Source organism: Rhinatrema bivittatum, chromosome 4 (assembly GCF_901001135.1).
Source record: "Rhinatrema bivittatum chromosome 4, aRhiBiv1.1, whole genome shotgun sequence".
In the NCBI taxonomy this organism is placed as follows: domain Eukaryota; kingdom Metazoa; phylum Chordata; class Amphibia; order Gymnophiona; family Rhinatrematidae; genus Rhinatrema; species Rhinatrema bivittatum.
In genome coordinates this window covers 217,820,961-217,838,707 of record NC_042618.1, presented here as the reverse complement: position 1 = coordinate 217,838,707, position 17,747 = coordinate 217,820,961, and the positions used below count along the sequence as shown (strand labels likewise).

At 43.9% G+C, this 17,747-nt stretch overlaps 1 protein-coding gene across 2 annotated transcripts in view; it reads left to right on the top strand.

Annotated features, from left to right (window-relative positions):
- DRAM1 (DNA damage regulated autophagy modulator 1) overlaps positions 1-17,347 on the top strand; it is an 81,978-nt gene extending 64,631 nt beyond the window's left edge. For both annotated transcript variants that reach the window (XM_029599702.1, XM_029599703.1), the window contains exons 6-7: positions 11,656-11,748; positions 16,965-17,347. In XM_029599702.1, coding sequence (XP_029455562.1) covers positions 11,656-11,748; positions 16,965-17,012 — 141 coding nt within the window. In that variant the 3' untranslated portion in view covers positions 17,013-17,347. The remainder of the gene's footprint in view (positions 1-11,655; positions 11,749-16,964) is intronic.
- The last annotated feature ends 400 nt before the right edge of the window (positions 17,348-17,747 follow it).

Genomic DNA, 17,747 nt, shown 5'->3' with positions numbered 1-17,747 from the left:
AACATAAAGCTACAACCTGTCAACCACAGAGCCTTTTCTTCTCTCCCCAGATCTGTTCTGGGCTCTCTACTGCCCATCACCCTTCCCTAAAACAGATTGGATCTTCTGGGACCTACTGGTATACTCACAGTCACAACCTGCCTCCAAAACACATCAAGTGTTTTAGGTCCTTCTCTCTAAAACATTTTGGGCCTTCTAAGGCTACCCACTCCCCTTGAAACATCAGTTCTTCTAGACCCAATACACTCTTACCCAGACAAAACTTACCCCTTGAAAAAGGGTTTCCAAGTCTTCATTGGCATGAGGGAACTGGTTCCCTCCTGCCAGCAGCAATGCCAAAATCAAAATGGTGCCACTGACATTCTGATCCATACAAGTGTTAAGTACCAAACACGCTTAGGGGTAGATTTTAAAACCTATGCGCAGGCGTACATGTGCGCATGCTACCCGGCGCTCACACATGGACGCCCGATTTTATAATATGCACGTGCAGGTGCGGCATGTTATAAAATCGGAGGTCGGCGAGCGCAAGGGGATGCACATTAGTGCAACTTGCGCACGCAGATGCCCACGGCCGTCCCCCGTTCTCCCCCATGCCGCTCCAATTTAGGATCGGCCTGGGAGGGAACTTCCCTACCCCCTAATCTAACCTTCCTACCGCTTCCCCTAACCTACCCACCCCCTAGCCCTATCCTAACCCCCCAAAAAAAGTTATCTTACCTTTTACGCCTGCTTGAAGCAGGTACAGGTTGCACGCACCGGCACCCTGCCGGCACGCGATCCCTCGGCACAGCAGCAAATGGCCACTGTGCCGGGGACCTCTGGCTCTGCCCCGCCCTGCCCCCTCCCCTTTTCCGAAGCCCTGGGACGTGTCTAAGTCCCGGGGCTTTACGTGCGACACTGGGCCTTTTTAAAATAGGCCCGGCACGTGTAACCCCACCTATGTGCATAAGGCTTTGAATATATGGCCCTTAAAGTGCTTCTCCACGGACACAAGAATACCACACCAAAATTTGTAGAAACAAATATCAATTTTTTATTGCATATCAGTAAGCAATACAGGTATTCCTGGGAGATACAGGATTGCAGCAGTTCTCTGGCAAGACGCTCATGAGAAGTACTACTCTCTGTCTCACTCTATACATCAGCTAATTCTTCTTTTATAGATAAAACAAGCAATCTCAAGTAAGTCCCTAAATTGCATGAACCTATGGGAGAATCACGTACACAGTTTCTCATGTCAAAAATAAGATAAATTAGACCTATATTACCCTGATCCCCTTCCCAAATTGGGGCCTACTTGCCTAGTGTTCACATCAATCTTCTGTTAGACCTTTGTCCTGTCATTTTTTCACCCTCAGGGAGATCTTCATGGCTTAGGTTGTTTTTAAAGGTGCCACTGTAATTGAAATTCTAGCCTGAGATTCTGACCCTTTCCTTCTGCTTATTGTGAGCCTATGACCACCTATCACAAGTTTTAGACAGCTCCGGCTGCTGTCCAGATGTCTCCTAGAATTTCTTCAAATCAGTTTCAATAGGATATTTAGGATTCACCTGGCAGAACTGCAAGCAGGCCAAGCCAGAAGAGGATTCTGGGTCAATCACAGTCTCTATGTTGGTCTCAGACTCAGGCACACATCACAAGATATGTGGATCAAAATATTAGTGGTGCCATTTTGATTTTGGCACCTCAGCTAGCAGGAGAGAAACCAATTCCCTCCTGCCAATGAGGATTTGGAAACCCTTTTCAAGGGGTGAGTTAGGGATGGAGGGCCCAGAATGCCTTATCTGTTTTGCAGGGTTGGGAGGTGTCATTTGAAAGTGGCCTGAGTTAAATTTTTCTGCTTCAGCAAGCTACATTAATTACACCACCTTAGATGTAGTTACCTTTCCAGCGGTTATCCTCATAGGTGCTAACACTAGATTAGAGGTAGGCAACTCCAGTCCTGGAGTGCCACAGACAGGTCTGGTTTTCAGGATATATACAATGACAAATGAGAGGCTTCTAAAAAAACTAAAGAGTCATGGGATGGGAGAAAGTGAAGTTATTTTCTAGGATGGTAGTGTAAAACAATCGCTTTGATCAGGTATTTTATAATCTTAGATTTAAAATTATAGATTCATTTGAAATTGCATTCACAATATCCACTGGAAGGTTAGTACAATTCCCAGGACATGGCAACCCATAAAAAATGACCAAAATCGAGTGCTTTTTTGAAGCAGGCAGTGCATCTGAAAAATGCATGAATCGTGCTCAGACCGCAAAGGAATCTGCTTCCTTGGACTCTGAACCCTACAGCAAAATCAGGGGGAAAAGCAACGAACCCTATCAAGCAATCACCTGATCCAAGATGTGTGGCTGGTTTAGAGATGAAGACTTTAAATCCATGTAAAAAGATATCATGGAGATGACTGAAATGAAGGGCAAGATCACTGAGTTGGGAAATCATGTGGAGGAGGTTGAGCAGAAAATGGAGGATCATGAAATGCTTATTACAGAAGTTAAAAGCTCCGCTACTGCTCTCTTTGACAACCAGACAGAGATCTTTGACAAGTTGGAAGAACTCAAAAGCAGATCATGAAGAAATATTAGAATTTGTGGTCTACTGGAGGAAGCTCAATACAAAGTGCCTTTGTAAAGCTATTCTACTTGGAGATACTACCTCTGAGATGGAGGAAACTACAATTAACTTTGAAAAAGCTCATCAGGCACTGGGCCCTAAGAAGGGGAACCTTCCTTGCAATATTGGGGCATGCTTGAGAGACTTTCCAATTAAAGAGAAGATTTTGAGCATTGCAAGATCCAAAGGTACTGTGTTATGGGATGGCCTCAAGATTTCTCTTTACAGCGACCTGGCACCGGCCACACTGCGGAGACGATGACAGATGAAAGATACCACGACAAAACTTTGGAAAGAAAATGTGACGTATCACTAGATCTTCCCCTTTGGCTTATGGTTTTCAATTAGAGTGACCAGCTATAAGGACAAACTAGTGAGGAAGCCTTCGAAGCTTTGCTAAAAGCCGGTATCGACATCGCAGATTTACCACGCATCAACACTCGTAGTGCGTTGGAGGTTCATAGATTGATGAGACAGGATCTCGCCTGGCAGAGGGTCTCTTCTGGAAAGAAGGCAGAATAAAATCTGAATGACAGATAATCAGATTTTTTTCTGGTATCATGATAGGACACTATTGGTTGCTGACTGGTAGCTTCATCAGTTCCAGATGTATAATTCTACTGAGGTTAAAACAGCAGGTCTTCCCTCTTTGGAAGAGGTCTTGGGTTTGCAATTGTTGAGATTGTTTCTGTGGTTTAAAAATTGCTATATGAATCTGTTGTGAAATTGATGAGAATGATCAGTTATGTGGGGGAAGTAGGCAGCTGGAGAGTGATATTATTCTTCCTTAGGATTCTATCTCAATTGGCGGATTATTAGGAGAGGGATTTTAGAAGGGGAGAGGGAGGACTAGGGTTTGGTTCTGGTTGTGTATTCTGGGAAAAAATCTGGATGGGGTTTTTAGGGATTTCAGGGAGGATAAAAAGCATGGGCATATAAGAAAGGGAATTTTTTTTAAATGCAAGGATGACAGATGGGGGTTGTTGGAGGACAATAATAATTTATGATGGTTTCTGAAAAAATCATATCTCTGAATGTCAGGGGGTTTAAATATACCATATAAAAGGCAGCTTTTATTTAAGGAATTGGTGCGACAGAAAGCTGATATTGCTTTCATACAGGAAACTCATCTTAGGAAACGAGACAAGTATCTGCTTAAACATAAAACATTCACAGATTTTTCTAGCATCTGCAAATGATAATAAAAAAACTAAAGGGCTGGGGATACTTTTTCATTCCTCTCAATGTTTAAGGTAGCTAATACATACAGAGACAAAGAGGGCAAATATATAATTCTCCTTGACTTTGCAAACAGAGTATAACTCTCTCTCATAAATATTTATGCTCCCAATCAGGAATAAGGCCGGTTTTTTTAAATCCTCAAGGACTGGCTGGTGGAGTATGGGAAAGGGTCTTTACTACTGGGAGAAGATTTTAATTTAACTATGAATCCCTCTTTAGATCATTCTGAAACCCCTGAACAAATACATACAAAACATAGGAAAAGATTCATGCAACTGATGGAAACATTCAACTTAGTAGACAGTTGGAGATTGTTGTTTCCTAGTGCTAAGGATTATTCTTTTTATTCTGTACCAAATGATTCATACTCCCACATAGACATGTTGTTTGCTCTACCTTGGTGGATAAACTTGTTGGAGCAGGCCTAGACCTACGAGTGTGGTCTGACCATTCACCCATTTGGGCTGAATTTTTAAATTTTAGCTCATTTAAACTATGGAAATTCTGGATGTCAGTGAAAGTCAGGATAAACTCTGCTCCTATCCTACATTTTCATAACACCCTCCGGCCCTTAGGGAAGGAGTTTAGTATTTTAGAGATGAGGATTCCCCAATAGAGTTGTTTAGAGAAATAATTCAGTCTGGATGTATGAAAATAAGTCTCTTTATTCAGATAACAGTTATAGCATGGGGCACATTTAAAACTAATCGGAGAAAGTTCTTCTTCACTCAAGCACAATTAAACTCTGGAATTTGTTGCCAGAGGATGTGGTTAGTGCAGTTAGTATAGCTGTGTTTAAAAAAGGATTGGATAAGTTCCTGGAGGAAAAGTCCATTACCTGCTATTAATTAAGCTGATTTAGAAAATAGCTACTGCTATTAGTGTTTGGGTACTTGCCAGGTTCTTGTGGCCTGGTTTGGCCTCTGTTGGAAACAGGATGCTGGGCTTGATGGACCCTTGTTCTGACCCAGTATGGCATGTTCTTATGTTCATAAGGCATGTGATTAGCTTATGAAGCATTACATTTTTCAAATCTTAACTTAATCAAACAGTACATAACTATAATTAGAAGTATGATAACAATAGATACTGAAAATATAGCAATCAGATAAATATCTACTAAAGACATTTTTCTTGTAAAATAAATTCTTTCTAGTACATAATTTGCTAATATTAGCTAGGGTTAATTATACTAGCTAGGGTTCTCTTATGCAGAAATAACTATAATCAGATGCTTACCAATATCATGAAGTGATTAGCCCTTTAATGTCTCTCTTGTGGTCAGTCAGGGCTTATCTTGCACCTTCCCTGCACTGTCCTTATCAGAATAGTCAGGTGGGGGCTAGTCTGTGCTTCTAATTGCAAGAAAGTTCAGTTTCTTGTTCTCTTTTGCCCCCCAAGGACACAGGTGTCTGAAGTTGGAAGGCATCCCAGTTTAAGCCCTTATCTAAGTAAAAGTACAAAAAAAGCATTTTTTATACTTCTATATTAACTTAGTATAAATGGCTACACTACGCATGCGCATGGCTGCAAAGAAACACATTTTATAACACATTTTCACATTTTCTGACATAGGGCCTCATTTTCTAAAGTATGGGGGGCGGGCCTGTGCTAGCCGGCAGCGATCGCACCGTCGCGGTGCGATTGCTGCCAGTTTCGCACCCAATAGCGCCACCATAGGAGGTGTAGCTATTGGGAGCGAAAGCGGACGTGAAAAGGCACTTACCTTTTCACTGTCTGCGGCGTTGGCGCAGAGTCAGCCCTGGTGACGCCCCGACTCCTCCTCTTCCGGGGCCGACTCCGCCCCAACTCCACCCCTATCCTGGTATTGCATGCGATAAGGGATTTTTCGCGTGCGAAAGGTCCCTTATCGCACGCGAGCGGCTTGGAAAATGAGGCCCATAGAGACTTAATGATGCATGGTTGCTCGATGAATCTTATTTCCCAAAAAATTGAGCAGGAGATACAAGATTATTTTTGGTTTAAAGATAATGAAGAGACCACTGAGGCCTCTCTGTGGAACAATTTGAAATGCACATTATGTGGGAAATTAAGTGGGCCTCACTTCATAAGAAACGGGTATCAATAGGAGGAGAAATTAAAAGGAGAAATATGTAACCATGCATGCGATAAAGCTATAACACATGCATTATTTATCACATCACATGAGGTAAATGCAAATTTATTCAAGGGGCAGGAGTTGGGGAGGAGTTTGTTCAGGGTCTATGAAAATGAGGGGCAGTAACGCAGCGTGCAATAGCGTAAGATACTAATCACACGTTTTTAATGCTGGAAATAACTACACCTTTTTTTCCTGGCGTTAAGCTGTGCGATATGCCCGAAATAAAATTTTCAATATTTATCGTGAATTCACTTTTGGGCATTTTTGGGGAGAAGGGGAAAGGGAGTGGAGAAGAGAGAGAGAGCCTGTGGGGTGGCATGCATAATTGTCATCTATATATACCACTATAGGAGGGTGATCTAGTAACTCGAGGCGAGGTTTTGGTGGTGGACTAGGGTTTTGGGGCCAGTTTTTCATTTACAGTCAGATGTACGAACAGCACAGTACACAGTGAAGATTGGATGTGATTTGGAATGAGGAAAGATACAAAAAGATAAGATTTCTACAATGTTCTCTCGCCCCTAGTGCAGTGGTTCTCAACCTTTCTTCTATCAGGTCACACCTGAGAGATAATGCTCACATGAGTGACACACTGAACACATGACGATCATGGAATTTAATATAAGCATATGCTCTGCATCCACAGCAGTCCCCTGCTTCCTAATAATGGGTGCAAAGCAGAACTATGACATTTGCCTGTACAATTCACCATACAGAAAAGATATTCTGATTCTGGTGTCATCTTAATATCATCACATACTCCCTCTACTACCAGATGCATTGTAAAATAATACAAACAAACCCCCACTCTACATGACTATCAAATCTGCCATACCTCAGTAGAACTAACTACAAGAAATGAAACAGCAATAACCCTAACCATGAAAAGGCAGCAGTTCACCACCAGTACAATATAATATTTAGAAAATTCAACAAATAAGGCTGAGGATGTTGGGGAGATACACATTCTGGAGACTGCTTTCAAGGGTAATGTTTCCGATGAACTGAACCAAATCACGGTGAACCTGGAAGATGTGGTAACCCACATTGATAAACTGAAGAGTAGTAAATCATCCCAGCGTTCTGAAAGAACTAAAAAATGAAATTTCAGACCTATCTCAATTAATTTCTAACCTATCATTAAAATCATCCATTGTACCTGAAGATTGGAAGATGGCCAATATAGCCACGATATTTAAAAAGGGCTCCAGGGGTGATCCGGGAAACTATAGACCTGTGAGCTTGACTTCAATGCTGGGAAAAATTGTGGAAAATGTTATAAAGAATAAAATCACAAAACATTTACATAGGCATGGTTTAATGGGACACAGCCAGCATGGATTGACCCAAGGGAAATCCTTGCCTCACAAATCTCCTACATTTTTTTTGAAGGGGTGAATAAATGTGGACAAAGGTGAACTGGTAGATGTGGTGTATTTGGATTTTCAGAAGGCATTCGACAAAGGCCCACACGAGAGGCTTCTAAGAAAACTAAAAAGTCATGGGATAGGAGGCGATGTCCTTTTTGGGATTGCAGGCTGGTTAAAAGACAGGAAACAAAGAGTAGGATTAAATAGTGGTCGGATGTTCTCCATGTTGGTAGAGGTGGAGAGTCCGGTGGGATGGAGAGAAAGTTCAGGTGATAACCTTGAGAGATTATGGCAAGGACCCACTGGTCTGAGGTGATTGTGTGCCATCTGTTGTTGAAATGGCACAATTGACCTCCCACTGGTATCTGAGGCAGTGGAAACTGGCTGCTGCTTTCTATGCAGGAGTCAAAAGCCGGAAGCAGGGTCCAGTTGAGGAGCTACCTGTGACTTTTGTTTCCACGGTTGACAAGACTGGGCCTTTTGGAAAGGTCTCGTGGAACGAGTCCTAGACTGTGGTGGATAGGACTACTTTGGATGGAAGAATGACTTTTTAGTATCCTTCCTGAAAGGCTGTTTGGAGGAATACTCAGAGGGCATCAGAGAGAGCTGGCGAAGGGTCTCATGATTGTCCTTGAGTTCCGCAACCGTCCGCTGAATCTGTTCGCCAAACAGATTGTCGCCTATGCAGGGCAGATCAGATAATCTGTCTTGTACTTCAGGGTGCAAGTCCGACGACTTAAGCCAGACCTATCTTCTTGCCGAAATAGCATTTGCAGATACCCTGGAAGCAGTGTTGAAGATATCATAAGAGGATCTGATTTCATGCTTCCCTGCCTCGAAGCCCTTGTGTACCAGGGCTTGAAGCTGTTCCTAGAATTGCTGAGGCAGGGACTCTGCAAAGTCCTGTATCTGCTTGAATAAGACCCTGTTGTACTGAGTCATATACCACTGGTAAGAGGCGATCCGGGAGATAAGCATTGATCCCTGGAAGACACTCCGGCCAGTGGTATCCAGGAATTTCTGTTCCTTACCTGGGGGAAAGGAAGAGTGGGGTTTTTATCTTTTTGCCTTCTTTTGGGCCGATTCTACAACCACAGATTGGTGATCCAGCTGAGGTTTCTGGAATCCTGGGGCTGACTGGACCAAATAAGTGGTATCAGCTTTCCTGTTGACTGGAGCAACAGAACCAGGGGTGTTCCCAGTTCTTTTTGAGGAGATCCAAAAGAACCTGGTGAATAGGTATGGAGGTTATTTCCTTGGGAGCATCCAGGAATTGTAACAGCTCCATCATTTGATGCCTATCATCTTGCTCAGTCTGTAATTGGAAGGGAACCAATTCAGACATTTCCTTCACAAAATGTATGAAGGACAAGTCCTCTGGAGGAGAATGCTTCCTACTTTCAGTAGGAGAAGGTGGCGATGGCAAATCATCGGTGTCTTGAGATGAATCGTCAGTCTAGGTGTCATAGGGATCAGCACCTGTCCCTGTAGGAACCTGAGAAGGATGGGATGATGGTATTCCTGAAAGTCCTGGTCTAGGATCTGGAGGCATCGAGGGAAGTACTGGAGGCACCGATGAAGGCATCTAGGGCACCGGTGCAGGCATCGAGGGCATCGATGGATGAATCAGTGATGCCGATAGACGCATCGGCATCGATGGCTAAGGCATCGGCAGGACTCCCGATGGAGGAATGCGGAACGGTGTTTCCCTCCCAATGACAGGTTAAGCGGGGAAGGCATCGCAGCCATTGGTGACCCAGGATCCATCGGTGGAAAAGCGGCTATGAGCGCTTCCATCTTCGAGAGCAGTGGTGCCAATGCTGCCGGAATGGGATCGATGGTCGGTGCCGGGGGACCTTGGAGTCTGTGCATCACCTTATTGATGGCCTCCTGAACCATCCGGTCCAGTTCTTCATGGAGACCTGGAGCAAGTAGCCCCAGCTCCGGAAGGGAAGAAGGAGGCAGAGGCATAGCCGGAGGGACCACCGTTAAAGGCGGAGTCATGGCTCCCGCTACCCGTCCGGGTGAGGGTTGCCTCAGTGACCCAGTCGCAGAAAGGGTCGGTGCCTTTTCTGGACAGGGTTTCTTCGATGGCGGCTCGGACGATGGCGAGGTCGATGATTTTCCTTCATCGATGGTCTGAGACTTTCGGTGTCAATGCTGATGTTTCTCTCTACGATCCCCTCGGTCCTGAGGGGGTGTAGAGGTCGTCAAAGACCGAGAAGTCATTGATGCCGGACGGTCACCGGCCAGTGGCCAATACTGCTGCAAAGTGGACGGTGCCGGTTCAGACGACGGCGATGCAATCGATGGCGTCGGAGTTTAAGAACGGAAGAGAAGTTCCATTTTCTCCATTCTGGCCTTGCGACCTTTTGGTGTCATTAAGGCACATTTAGCAAGTCAGGACATCATGCTCGCACCGAGAAATTACACAGACTTTATGTGGGTCTGTTATGGACATGGTGCGAGTACAGTCCGGGCACCGACGGAACCCCGATGCCATGGCCTTTGAAAAAAATTTAGCCGCGGTACGGTCGACGGCCAGTAGGCTGCAAGGGCCAAACTCGACGGGAATCGACCGAAAATGGGTAAAAACTTACCGGAGTACCACGGAGTCAAAAAATTCAAAGGAGGGACCCCTGTGGAGTATGAAAGTTTTTAGTAATTCCATGAGGAAAATTCCTGTCAGGAATCTCTGTGGAGTTCCTTAACCTGCGTGGCTACTGCTGCGCAGAAAAAAGAAGACTGAAGAAGGACCCCTGCTGGCTGCAGGTTTAGTGCCATGCTGGGCATGCCCAGTAGGTGCCAGTCAAAGTTCTAGAAACTTTGACAAAAGTGTTCCGTGATTGGGCTCTATCCTATGATGTCACCCATATGTGAGGACTACCATCCTGCTTGTCCTGTGAGAAAGTTTGTGACATTTTACATGATTCAGATATTAGTATTGCCATGCAAACTCCAGTCTTGGTTTTCTAAATCTCACCCCATTGCAGGTTGTTGCTTTGTCCTGCTCAGTGCATTTAGGGTAATCCTGGAGTGCATTGCAATATCCTGATAATGACATGGAATTAGACAGGCACACGCCTTAGAAGCTCCTCGTGCTCTAGGAACAAAGGTGTGGAAACGTTCAAACTAGATTCATTGAACAGTTTGACCAACCTGGAACAATTTTGACATACTGTCTGATTGCTTGTTGAATTTTTTTTTTAAGGAAAATCTGTACTGGCCCGTTGAAAAGTCCAAAACAGAATTTGTTGGATTAACCGATTCTGTTTTTGGATTTTCTGCCAAGTCAAAGTGGATTCTTGGAGTTTCTTTTAAATTTTACCCATATCTGCTGGGGAAAATTTGATGCCAACCCCCCCCCCCATGGATGTGGGTGAAATTCATAATTTCAAGCAAATTCAAATCATGTTGAAATCTGGCCAGCTCCGGTTTTAATCACAAATTGCTGCATATTTCTTCCTAAGTGAGTCAAGTATTAAAATGCCTGGTAAAAGAGAAGCCTAGTGATTAGAGCAGTGAGGCTGAAAATCAGAGAAGCTGGGGGTTCAAATCCCACTACTGCTCCCTCTGACTTTGGGCAAGTCACTTCACCCTCCATTGCCCTCTGGGGACAGTGTACTTACTGTACCTGAATATAACTCATCTTGAGCTACCAGAGAAACAGTGGGCCTCATTTTCTAAAGTATTGCAGGCCTGCAATACTTTAGAAAAATGCAGTAATGACGGGCGGGGAGCCGAAACTGGGGGGGGGGGCGGACCTGTGCTAGCCAACAGTGATCGCACCTCCGCGGTGCGATCGGTGCTGGCATCGTGCCCAATAACTACACCATAGAAGGTGTAGTTATTGGGCACGAAATAGGAAGCAAAAAGGCCTCTAACCTTTTCGCTGTCCGCGCCGTCCTCGCAGAATCGGCCCCGGTGACGCTCCGACTCCTCCTCTTCCGGGGCCGACTCCGCCCCGATGTAGGTAGTGCAGGCGTGCGCTACCTTCGCTAGCTATCGCAGGCTTGCGCTGTTAGCGCAAGCCTGCGATAGCCTTAGAAAATAAGGCCCAGTGTGAGGTAAATGCACAAAGAATGAACAAATAAATAGAACTGTACCTGAATCAGAGTCTGATATGATTTAAAAACTGTGATCGGGACCAATCAGCAAAAGCAGAGGAAATTCCAGAAAACAACCAAGATCTACTTTAGGTGCTCATCATACATGCATACATACATAAAATGTCTATTCTGATTGTTTTAACCTGTTGTCTCTCCCAGTCCATGCTAATGGTTGCTCTCCTTTTCTCCAGGATTACGCCACTCACCTGACCAGTGCAATCTGTGAGTGGATTGTGGCCTTCGGTTTCATTTTCTTTTTCCTAACGTACATTAAAGATTTCCAGGTTAGTATGAATTGATATATACATGAGGGAAATTATGTGGTTGGAGGTCATTTAAAATCATTTTTTTATCATTGGATTTTCTTGATTTAAGAACTGCACTGTAGGTGCTAACCATAAGCTACTGCCTGTATGATGACACCCTTTCCCTTTGCCCTAGACAGAGAATACTATAGAAATATATTCCCTTATTATACCTTTAAATATGATCTGATTAGTGTGGGGATTTCCATAATACCATTTGTCTCAGATAAGAAATTTTTATTATAAGGAGTTTCAGGCTTGTTACCAGGAATTACCTTACCAACGTGGCAATGTCAGATAAGGGATTTATTGTTAGAAACATTACAAAAAAATATTCTTGGTGAATAGAACTTAGCAGACCTTAGGATTCAGCAAGACAATATCATATCCAGCTTAGCCTAGACTTGCAACTGAAAGTTGCTAACAAGCCTGTCTGGCTAACCCACTGATCAGAGCTAGGGGGGAAACCCCAAATCTCACCACTGCTTCAGAATCCTGTGGCTCTCTTATCCTGAGGAATCTCTGCTTCTGGGTTTCATACTCTGCTCTCACCGCACTTGACTTCTCTCCTGGTAGTTTGCTTAGCCAGTAGGGGGGCCTTGCGCTGTCCTATGAGAGAGACAATGCAAGTTTTGCCCTAGGCTAAGCAGAGAGCAGAAAAGCAAGACTTCAGTTCTGTTGGGCTTTTAGCAACTTCATCGGGCTCTGTCAGACAGCTCTAGTACAGGAAGGGGCTGCTTCACATTCTGAAAGTCCTTCCTGACGGCCGCCAACCTGCAGTGCTTTCCTTCCTGCCACTTGTAAGGACTTAGATCTGCATTATTCAATGAGTTCTTGCACATTAAAGTGAATCCACGATTGTGTGTGTGTGGAGAGGTCCAGAGAGGGGAGGGTGGGGCCAGGAGGGTTCCTAATACCCTTCCACTGGCCCTGCTCAGGCCAGACCTCTGCACTTTCGGTAGATTTTCTGGCTGGTGTTGGGGGATGCTGACACGACTATGTGCACAGACCTTTTGAGGCGGGAGCCTCAGTCATTCCCCAACACTGTCATCTCATAGTCTGGCTTAGGGTGCAGATTTTCTGGGATCCAGAAAGCCAACAGATGACATGGCTGTAGCAGATTTTGAGTAGTTGCAAATGAAATCTCGTGGTGCTGTAGCCCAGTAGAGACTGGTTCTGACTGAGCTATAAGTCAGAAAGAGCAGGAGAAGACTGCTGGGCAAGAAAAAAAGAATGAATGTTGGTACAGTTTCTGTCTGGTACATACACATTTTACGATGCTTTCTTAATTTCCATTCATTATTTTTTCTTTAGCTAAAGTAGAACAGTGCCTTGTATTTTCACTCAAGGCTATGGTAAATCCTTGAGAAAACAGGTGGATGGATTGCCACTGTGAAGTCTACATGGGGTTTAAGAGGAGAGCCAGCACATCAGTACTGGGGTAGGCTCATTATTGGGAGAGTGCCTACATAGTAAGATAGTTGGGCCAGTCTGCTAACTTAGTGCCATTGCTGTGCGCTGCCATGAAGAAAGTCGTCAGTTTGATCCTTGAGTTGGGTTTCTTCTCCCCAAGATGGCTGGGTCAGGGGATGCTGCAAAGTTGTGGTCATTGCTTAAGAGATGACACCTAATAGCTGTATTCAGAGCCCATGATTGCAGATTCCAGAAGGAGCCCTGGTGCATGGCTTCCAGCCTAGGACCATCACTGCAATGACCGAGCTAGGTATATTGGGAAACTTGGGAGATATCAAATGGGGGAAAATCCCCAGGTTGTTGCAGATAAAGGTTCATGGTGCCAAGATCCCAGCCCTGGTTTCAGTTGAGCTGGAAGTACAAAGGAGCAGAAGGAAATTTTCAGGTCAAAAAAACAGATAAGACATTCAATGACATTTTTTCAAACATGAGGTAGAAAATCACAACAGCGGGGACTCCTTATGACTTTGTTTTAACTTCCAGCTATGTTTGTATGTGATGCATGGGTCAGCACAACAAATCTCCAGTCTTTCTCCACAGTAGTTCAAGGGTACCTTATTTCTTTTTGCGGTATCATGGATCAGGATTGCCAGAAATGCTTCTCCTCCTACAGGTGAGGGTCTTGAAACAAGTCTGTATACCTCCTCAGTAGCACAAAGTCTTTAACAAATACATTTACCTCATTCCTTCTAAGAAGGTATAGTGGGTTCTATTGTGGTATATGGTATTTGCCTTGTAGTCTGTATTACACAAGCAATAGGCCGATTTAATAAAAGGTGCAGGAAAGCCAGCGCTCTGAGTTGAGCGCCCGCTCTCCCGATGCTCGCCCAGGCATCTCTCCTGGGTGTGACTCTGTATTTAAATGAGGCCGGACGCTAATAAGGAGGCGCTAGGGACAATAGCGCATCCCTAGCGCCTCCTTATTAGCGGAAGAGGCATCTGTCAGCTGGTCCGACAACCGAAGCTTAATTTTACCAGCATTTATTTTTGAACCTGCTGACAGCCACGGGTTCGGAAAATGGACGCCGGCAAAATTGAGCATCCATTTTCGAACTCACCAATAGGTGGGCATATTTTTTTTTTTTTGTGCCTCTGATTTAATATTGCTATGATATTAAGTCGGAGGGTGTACAGAAAAGTAGTTTTTTCTGCTTTTCTGTACACTTTTCCCTATGCTTTCAAAGTTATCACCTGCCCTTGGGTGAATAACTTATAGGCCCTTGAGTGAATAACTAATAGGCTCATCAACATGTATTTGCATGTGATGAGTGCTATTAGTTTTGTGGGGAGGGTTGTCCACGTGTTTTTCACACACTATTACCCCTTACAGTATAAGGGGTAATAATAGCGCACGTTATAAAATCGGTGCGTCCATGTGTGCGTGCCAGGAAGCACGCGCACACTATAAAATCTACTCCTGAGTTGTACTATCTGTAATACTAGGGGAAAGAAGATGGGGGTAGTGGAGACTGTAAACATGAATCAAAAAATGTTTCATCAGTGACACAAAACTACATGCAATTCTTATAAGCAAATCATAACTATATGATAGTACATTTCTCTCATGAAGGACAAAATTACAAACTAATACATTCAGTCCCCCAATATGTGAGAGAAAAATACTAAAAAGAACAACAATGAAGACATTCATTTCTACTCTCTATATTATTTATTAAGTTCTATTATAAGTAATATTATTACTCTCTATATTATTTAAGTTCTATTATCTTTATTTATTTATTTATTTAATGAGTTCTATATACCGTTATTCAGTTGAGCCATCATAACGGTTTACAATGAAACATTGTTATCTTTTTTTTAAGTTGCTATTACAAAAAATATTCTGTTATTATTTCTAAGTCTTATGCCAAGAAACACTGTGAAACCACTGTAAGCAACTGCATTTATTCTTTGTAAACCGATGTGATATCTCAGTTGAATGTATTTATATAAAAATAAATAAATAAATACATGCATTTTGTACCAAACGTTCAAACTTTAACACTATCGGTTTCTTGGTACTATTCTCTCTTTAAATAATATTAATCTCCCTAATACACAGGTTCACTGTTCAAACAACCAGCCCTATATCTGCTCGGGGTTTTTCCTATTTCTAATGGCTCTCTGTGCTGTAGGTTTCTCCCTTGCTTTCCCTCTATTGGTTTCTCCAGCTAATCTCTTGCAAGCTGTATCGCCGCCATCACAATATATACACATGCAGTATATATACTTGTAAAATACCTAGCTTTGACCTATATTGTCCTCTTACTCTATTGGATCTCCAGCTCAGTCAGAACTAGCCTTTATGTAGGGTTATGTATGGCACTGTGAACCTTCATGCAGAACAATGACAGCTTTAGATTACCCCAATACAGAAATCCATATTTCCAAACACAGAATCGGTGTTGGGACATAAGTCCAGGGGAGGGTGTAGGGAGGGGGAGCAATTAATACCTCAAGTTGACTACTGCATTCATGGCTTTTGAACTTCTGAGATCTGTTTTCTAGATAAGTGGGTTTTTTTAATTGCAAAATGAAAAACTTAAAAAAACCCAAAACAAAACTTGACAGTGATATTTTGATGATTTATGATTTACAATCTTTGACGCCTGAGCCAGAACTAAATATGCATAATATGGGCCGGATTTTAAAAGGGTTACATGCATAAGGTACACGCGTAACCCTTTTAAAACGCCCCTGCGCGCACCGAGCCTATTTTGCATAGGCTTGGCGGCGCGCAAGCCCCGGGACGCGCGTAAGTCCCGGGGCTTGCAAAAAGGGGCGGTCCGGCGGCGTGGCCGAGTGCCCCGACACAGCGGCCTGTGTCGGGGCCTGCCGCGGCAGCAGACAGCCAGCGCACGTAAGTTACGACTGCCCGGAGGCAGGCGTAACTTTGCGGATAAAGGTTAGTAGGGGGATTTAGGTAGGGCTGGGGAGGTGGGTTAGATAGGGGAAGGGAGAGGAAGGTGGGGAGAGGCGGAAGAAAAGTTCTCTCCAAGGCCGCTACGAAATCAGAGCGGCCTCGGAGGGAATGGGCAGCACAAGCAGGGCTCGGCACGCTCAAGTTGCACAAATGTGCACCCCCTTGCGTGCGCCGACCCCAGATTTTATAAGATACGCGCGTATCTTATAAAATCCAGCGTACGTTTGTTTGCGCTCGCGCTGTTTTTTAAAATGTACCCCACCATGCGCAGCCAGCATCTAATAATGATTTGGTGACATTCAATTCTTAAGCTCTAGAGTGAATTTTCTAAAGAAGCAGGGACTGTCTGTTCTGTGCTTCTAAAGCTCCCAGCACAGCTGGTAGTGCAATACAAACAATGATACAGTGAGATAAGGTGAGTCTCCCCCACCCCCAGGATCCTGCCTGTAATAAAACAGTTAAAGATAGATTAGTAAACAAATGTTAGTCACGTAAGAGATGCAAGACTGCATATTCCAACAGGAATAAAATTTGCACATATTTTATTTCAAGAAAGAGTAAAATCATGAGAAATAAAATATTAGGCCAAGAAATCAACAGAGTAAAGAAACGGGCTATTCGATGTTTGAAAGCTTCAGCTAGGTATCTCTGCTCATTGCCATTCCCTTCATAATAATTTGCCAGGACCTGCCTCTCCCTTCTTTGTAAAACTCACAGCAAACAAGGGTTACCTGACTTTCTCTGCTCTCTGTTGACCTGATTCAGAATCTCTTTTTCCTTGTTCTTTTTTTTTCTCTAGGGAGTCACCTTGAGTGTGTCAACACAGATCCACGATGACTACAGATAACAGAAGATCCCCGTTCTGCTGTGTCCAGCTCTCTCAGGGTTTCCTGGAGGAAAACCTTGCCTTGGGCCGAAGGAGCCCTGCACCACGCTGCCTCGATTTCTCTGCACTTATATCTAGTACTTGACCGAAAAACTGCAAGAAGGGGAAGGAGAAGAAAGAAATATTGTGACATTTGCAGTATTTTAAATTGTTTCCTGGAAGTGTTTTACATTTTTTTTTTATTTCCAAGGAAAAGGATTTTTAAAATGTTAATCTTAATAGTATTTTCATGTTACTCACCTGGGACAAAAGTCACTGAGTTCTTGTGGACTAATTAAACCACTGCCTGTGATAGGTTTGAGTTTCTCTCTCTTTTGTAATGTAAATGTAGAGCTATTCTGTGCTCACTGTTAAAAGTATATTTTACGAGACAATTTCCTTTTTCATGTTTATCTGTCACCAAGCACATGCAGGTTTATCGCCAAACTTCCCGGACCCCTGCTGACCCAGCTGCTCCCCCTACACGAGCAAAATAGGTCCTCCAACCAGGCTTAAAATGCTGATAGCTCGGGCAGAACGTGGCAGGGCAGCTGGAGTCAGCGGCACCAGCATGGGCTCTTCTTCCCACCCCCTCCCCCACAGCCCGGAAGAGGAAGTGGTGAGCAGCAGGTGTGTGTGCGGGAAGAAGAGACCATGCTAGTGCGGGCAGCATCGGCCCGAAGAAGAGAGCCGCAGCCTGAGGAATGAGCAGCGTAG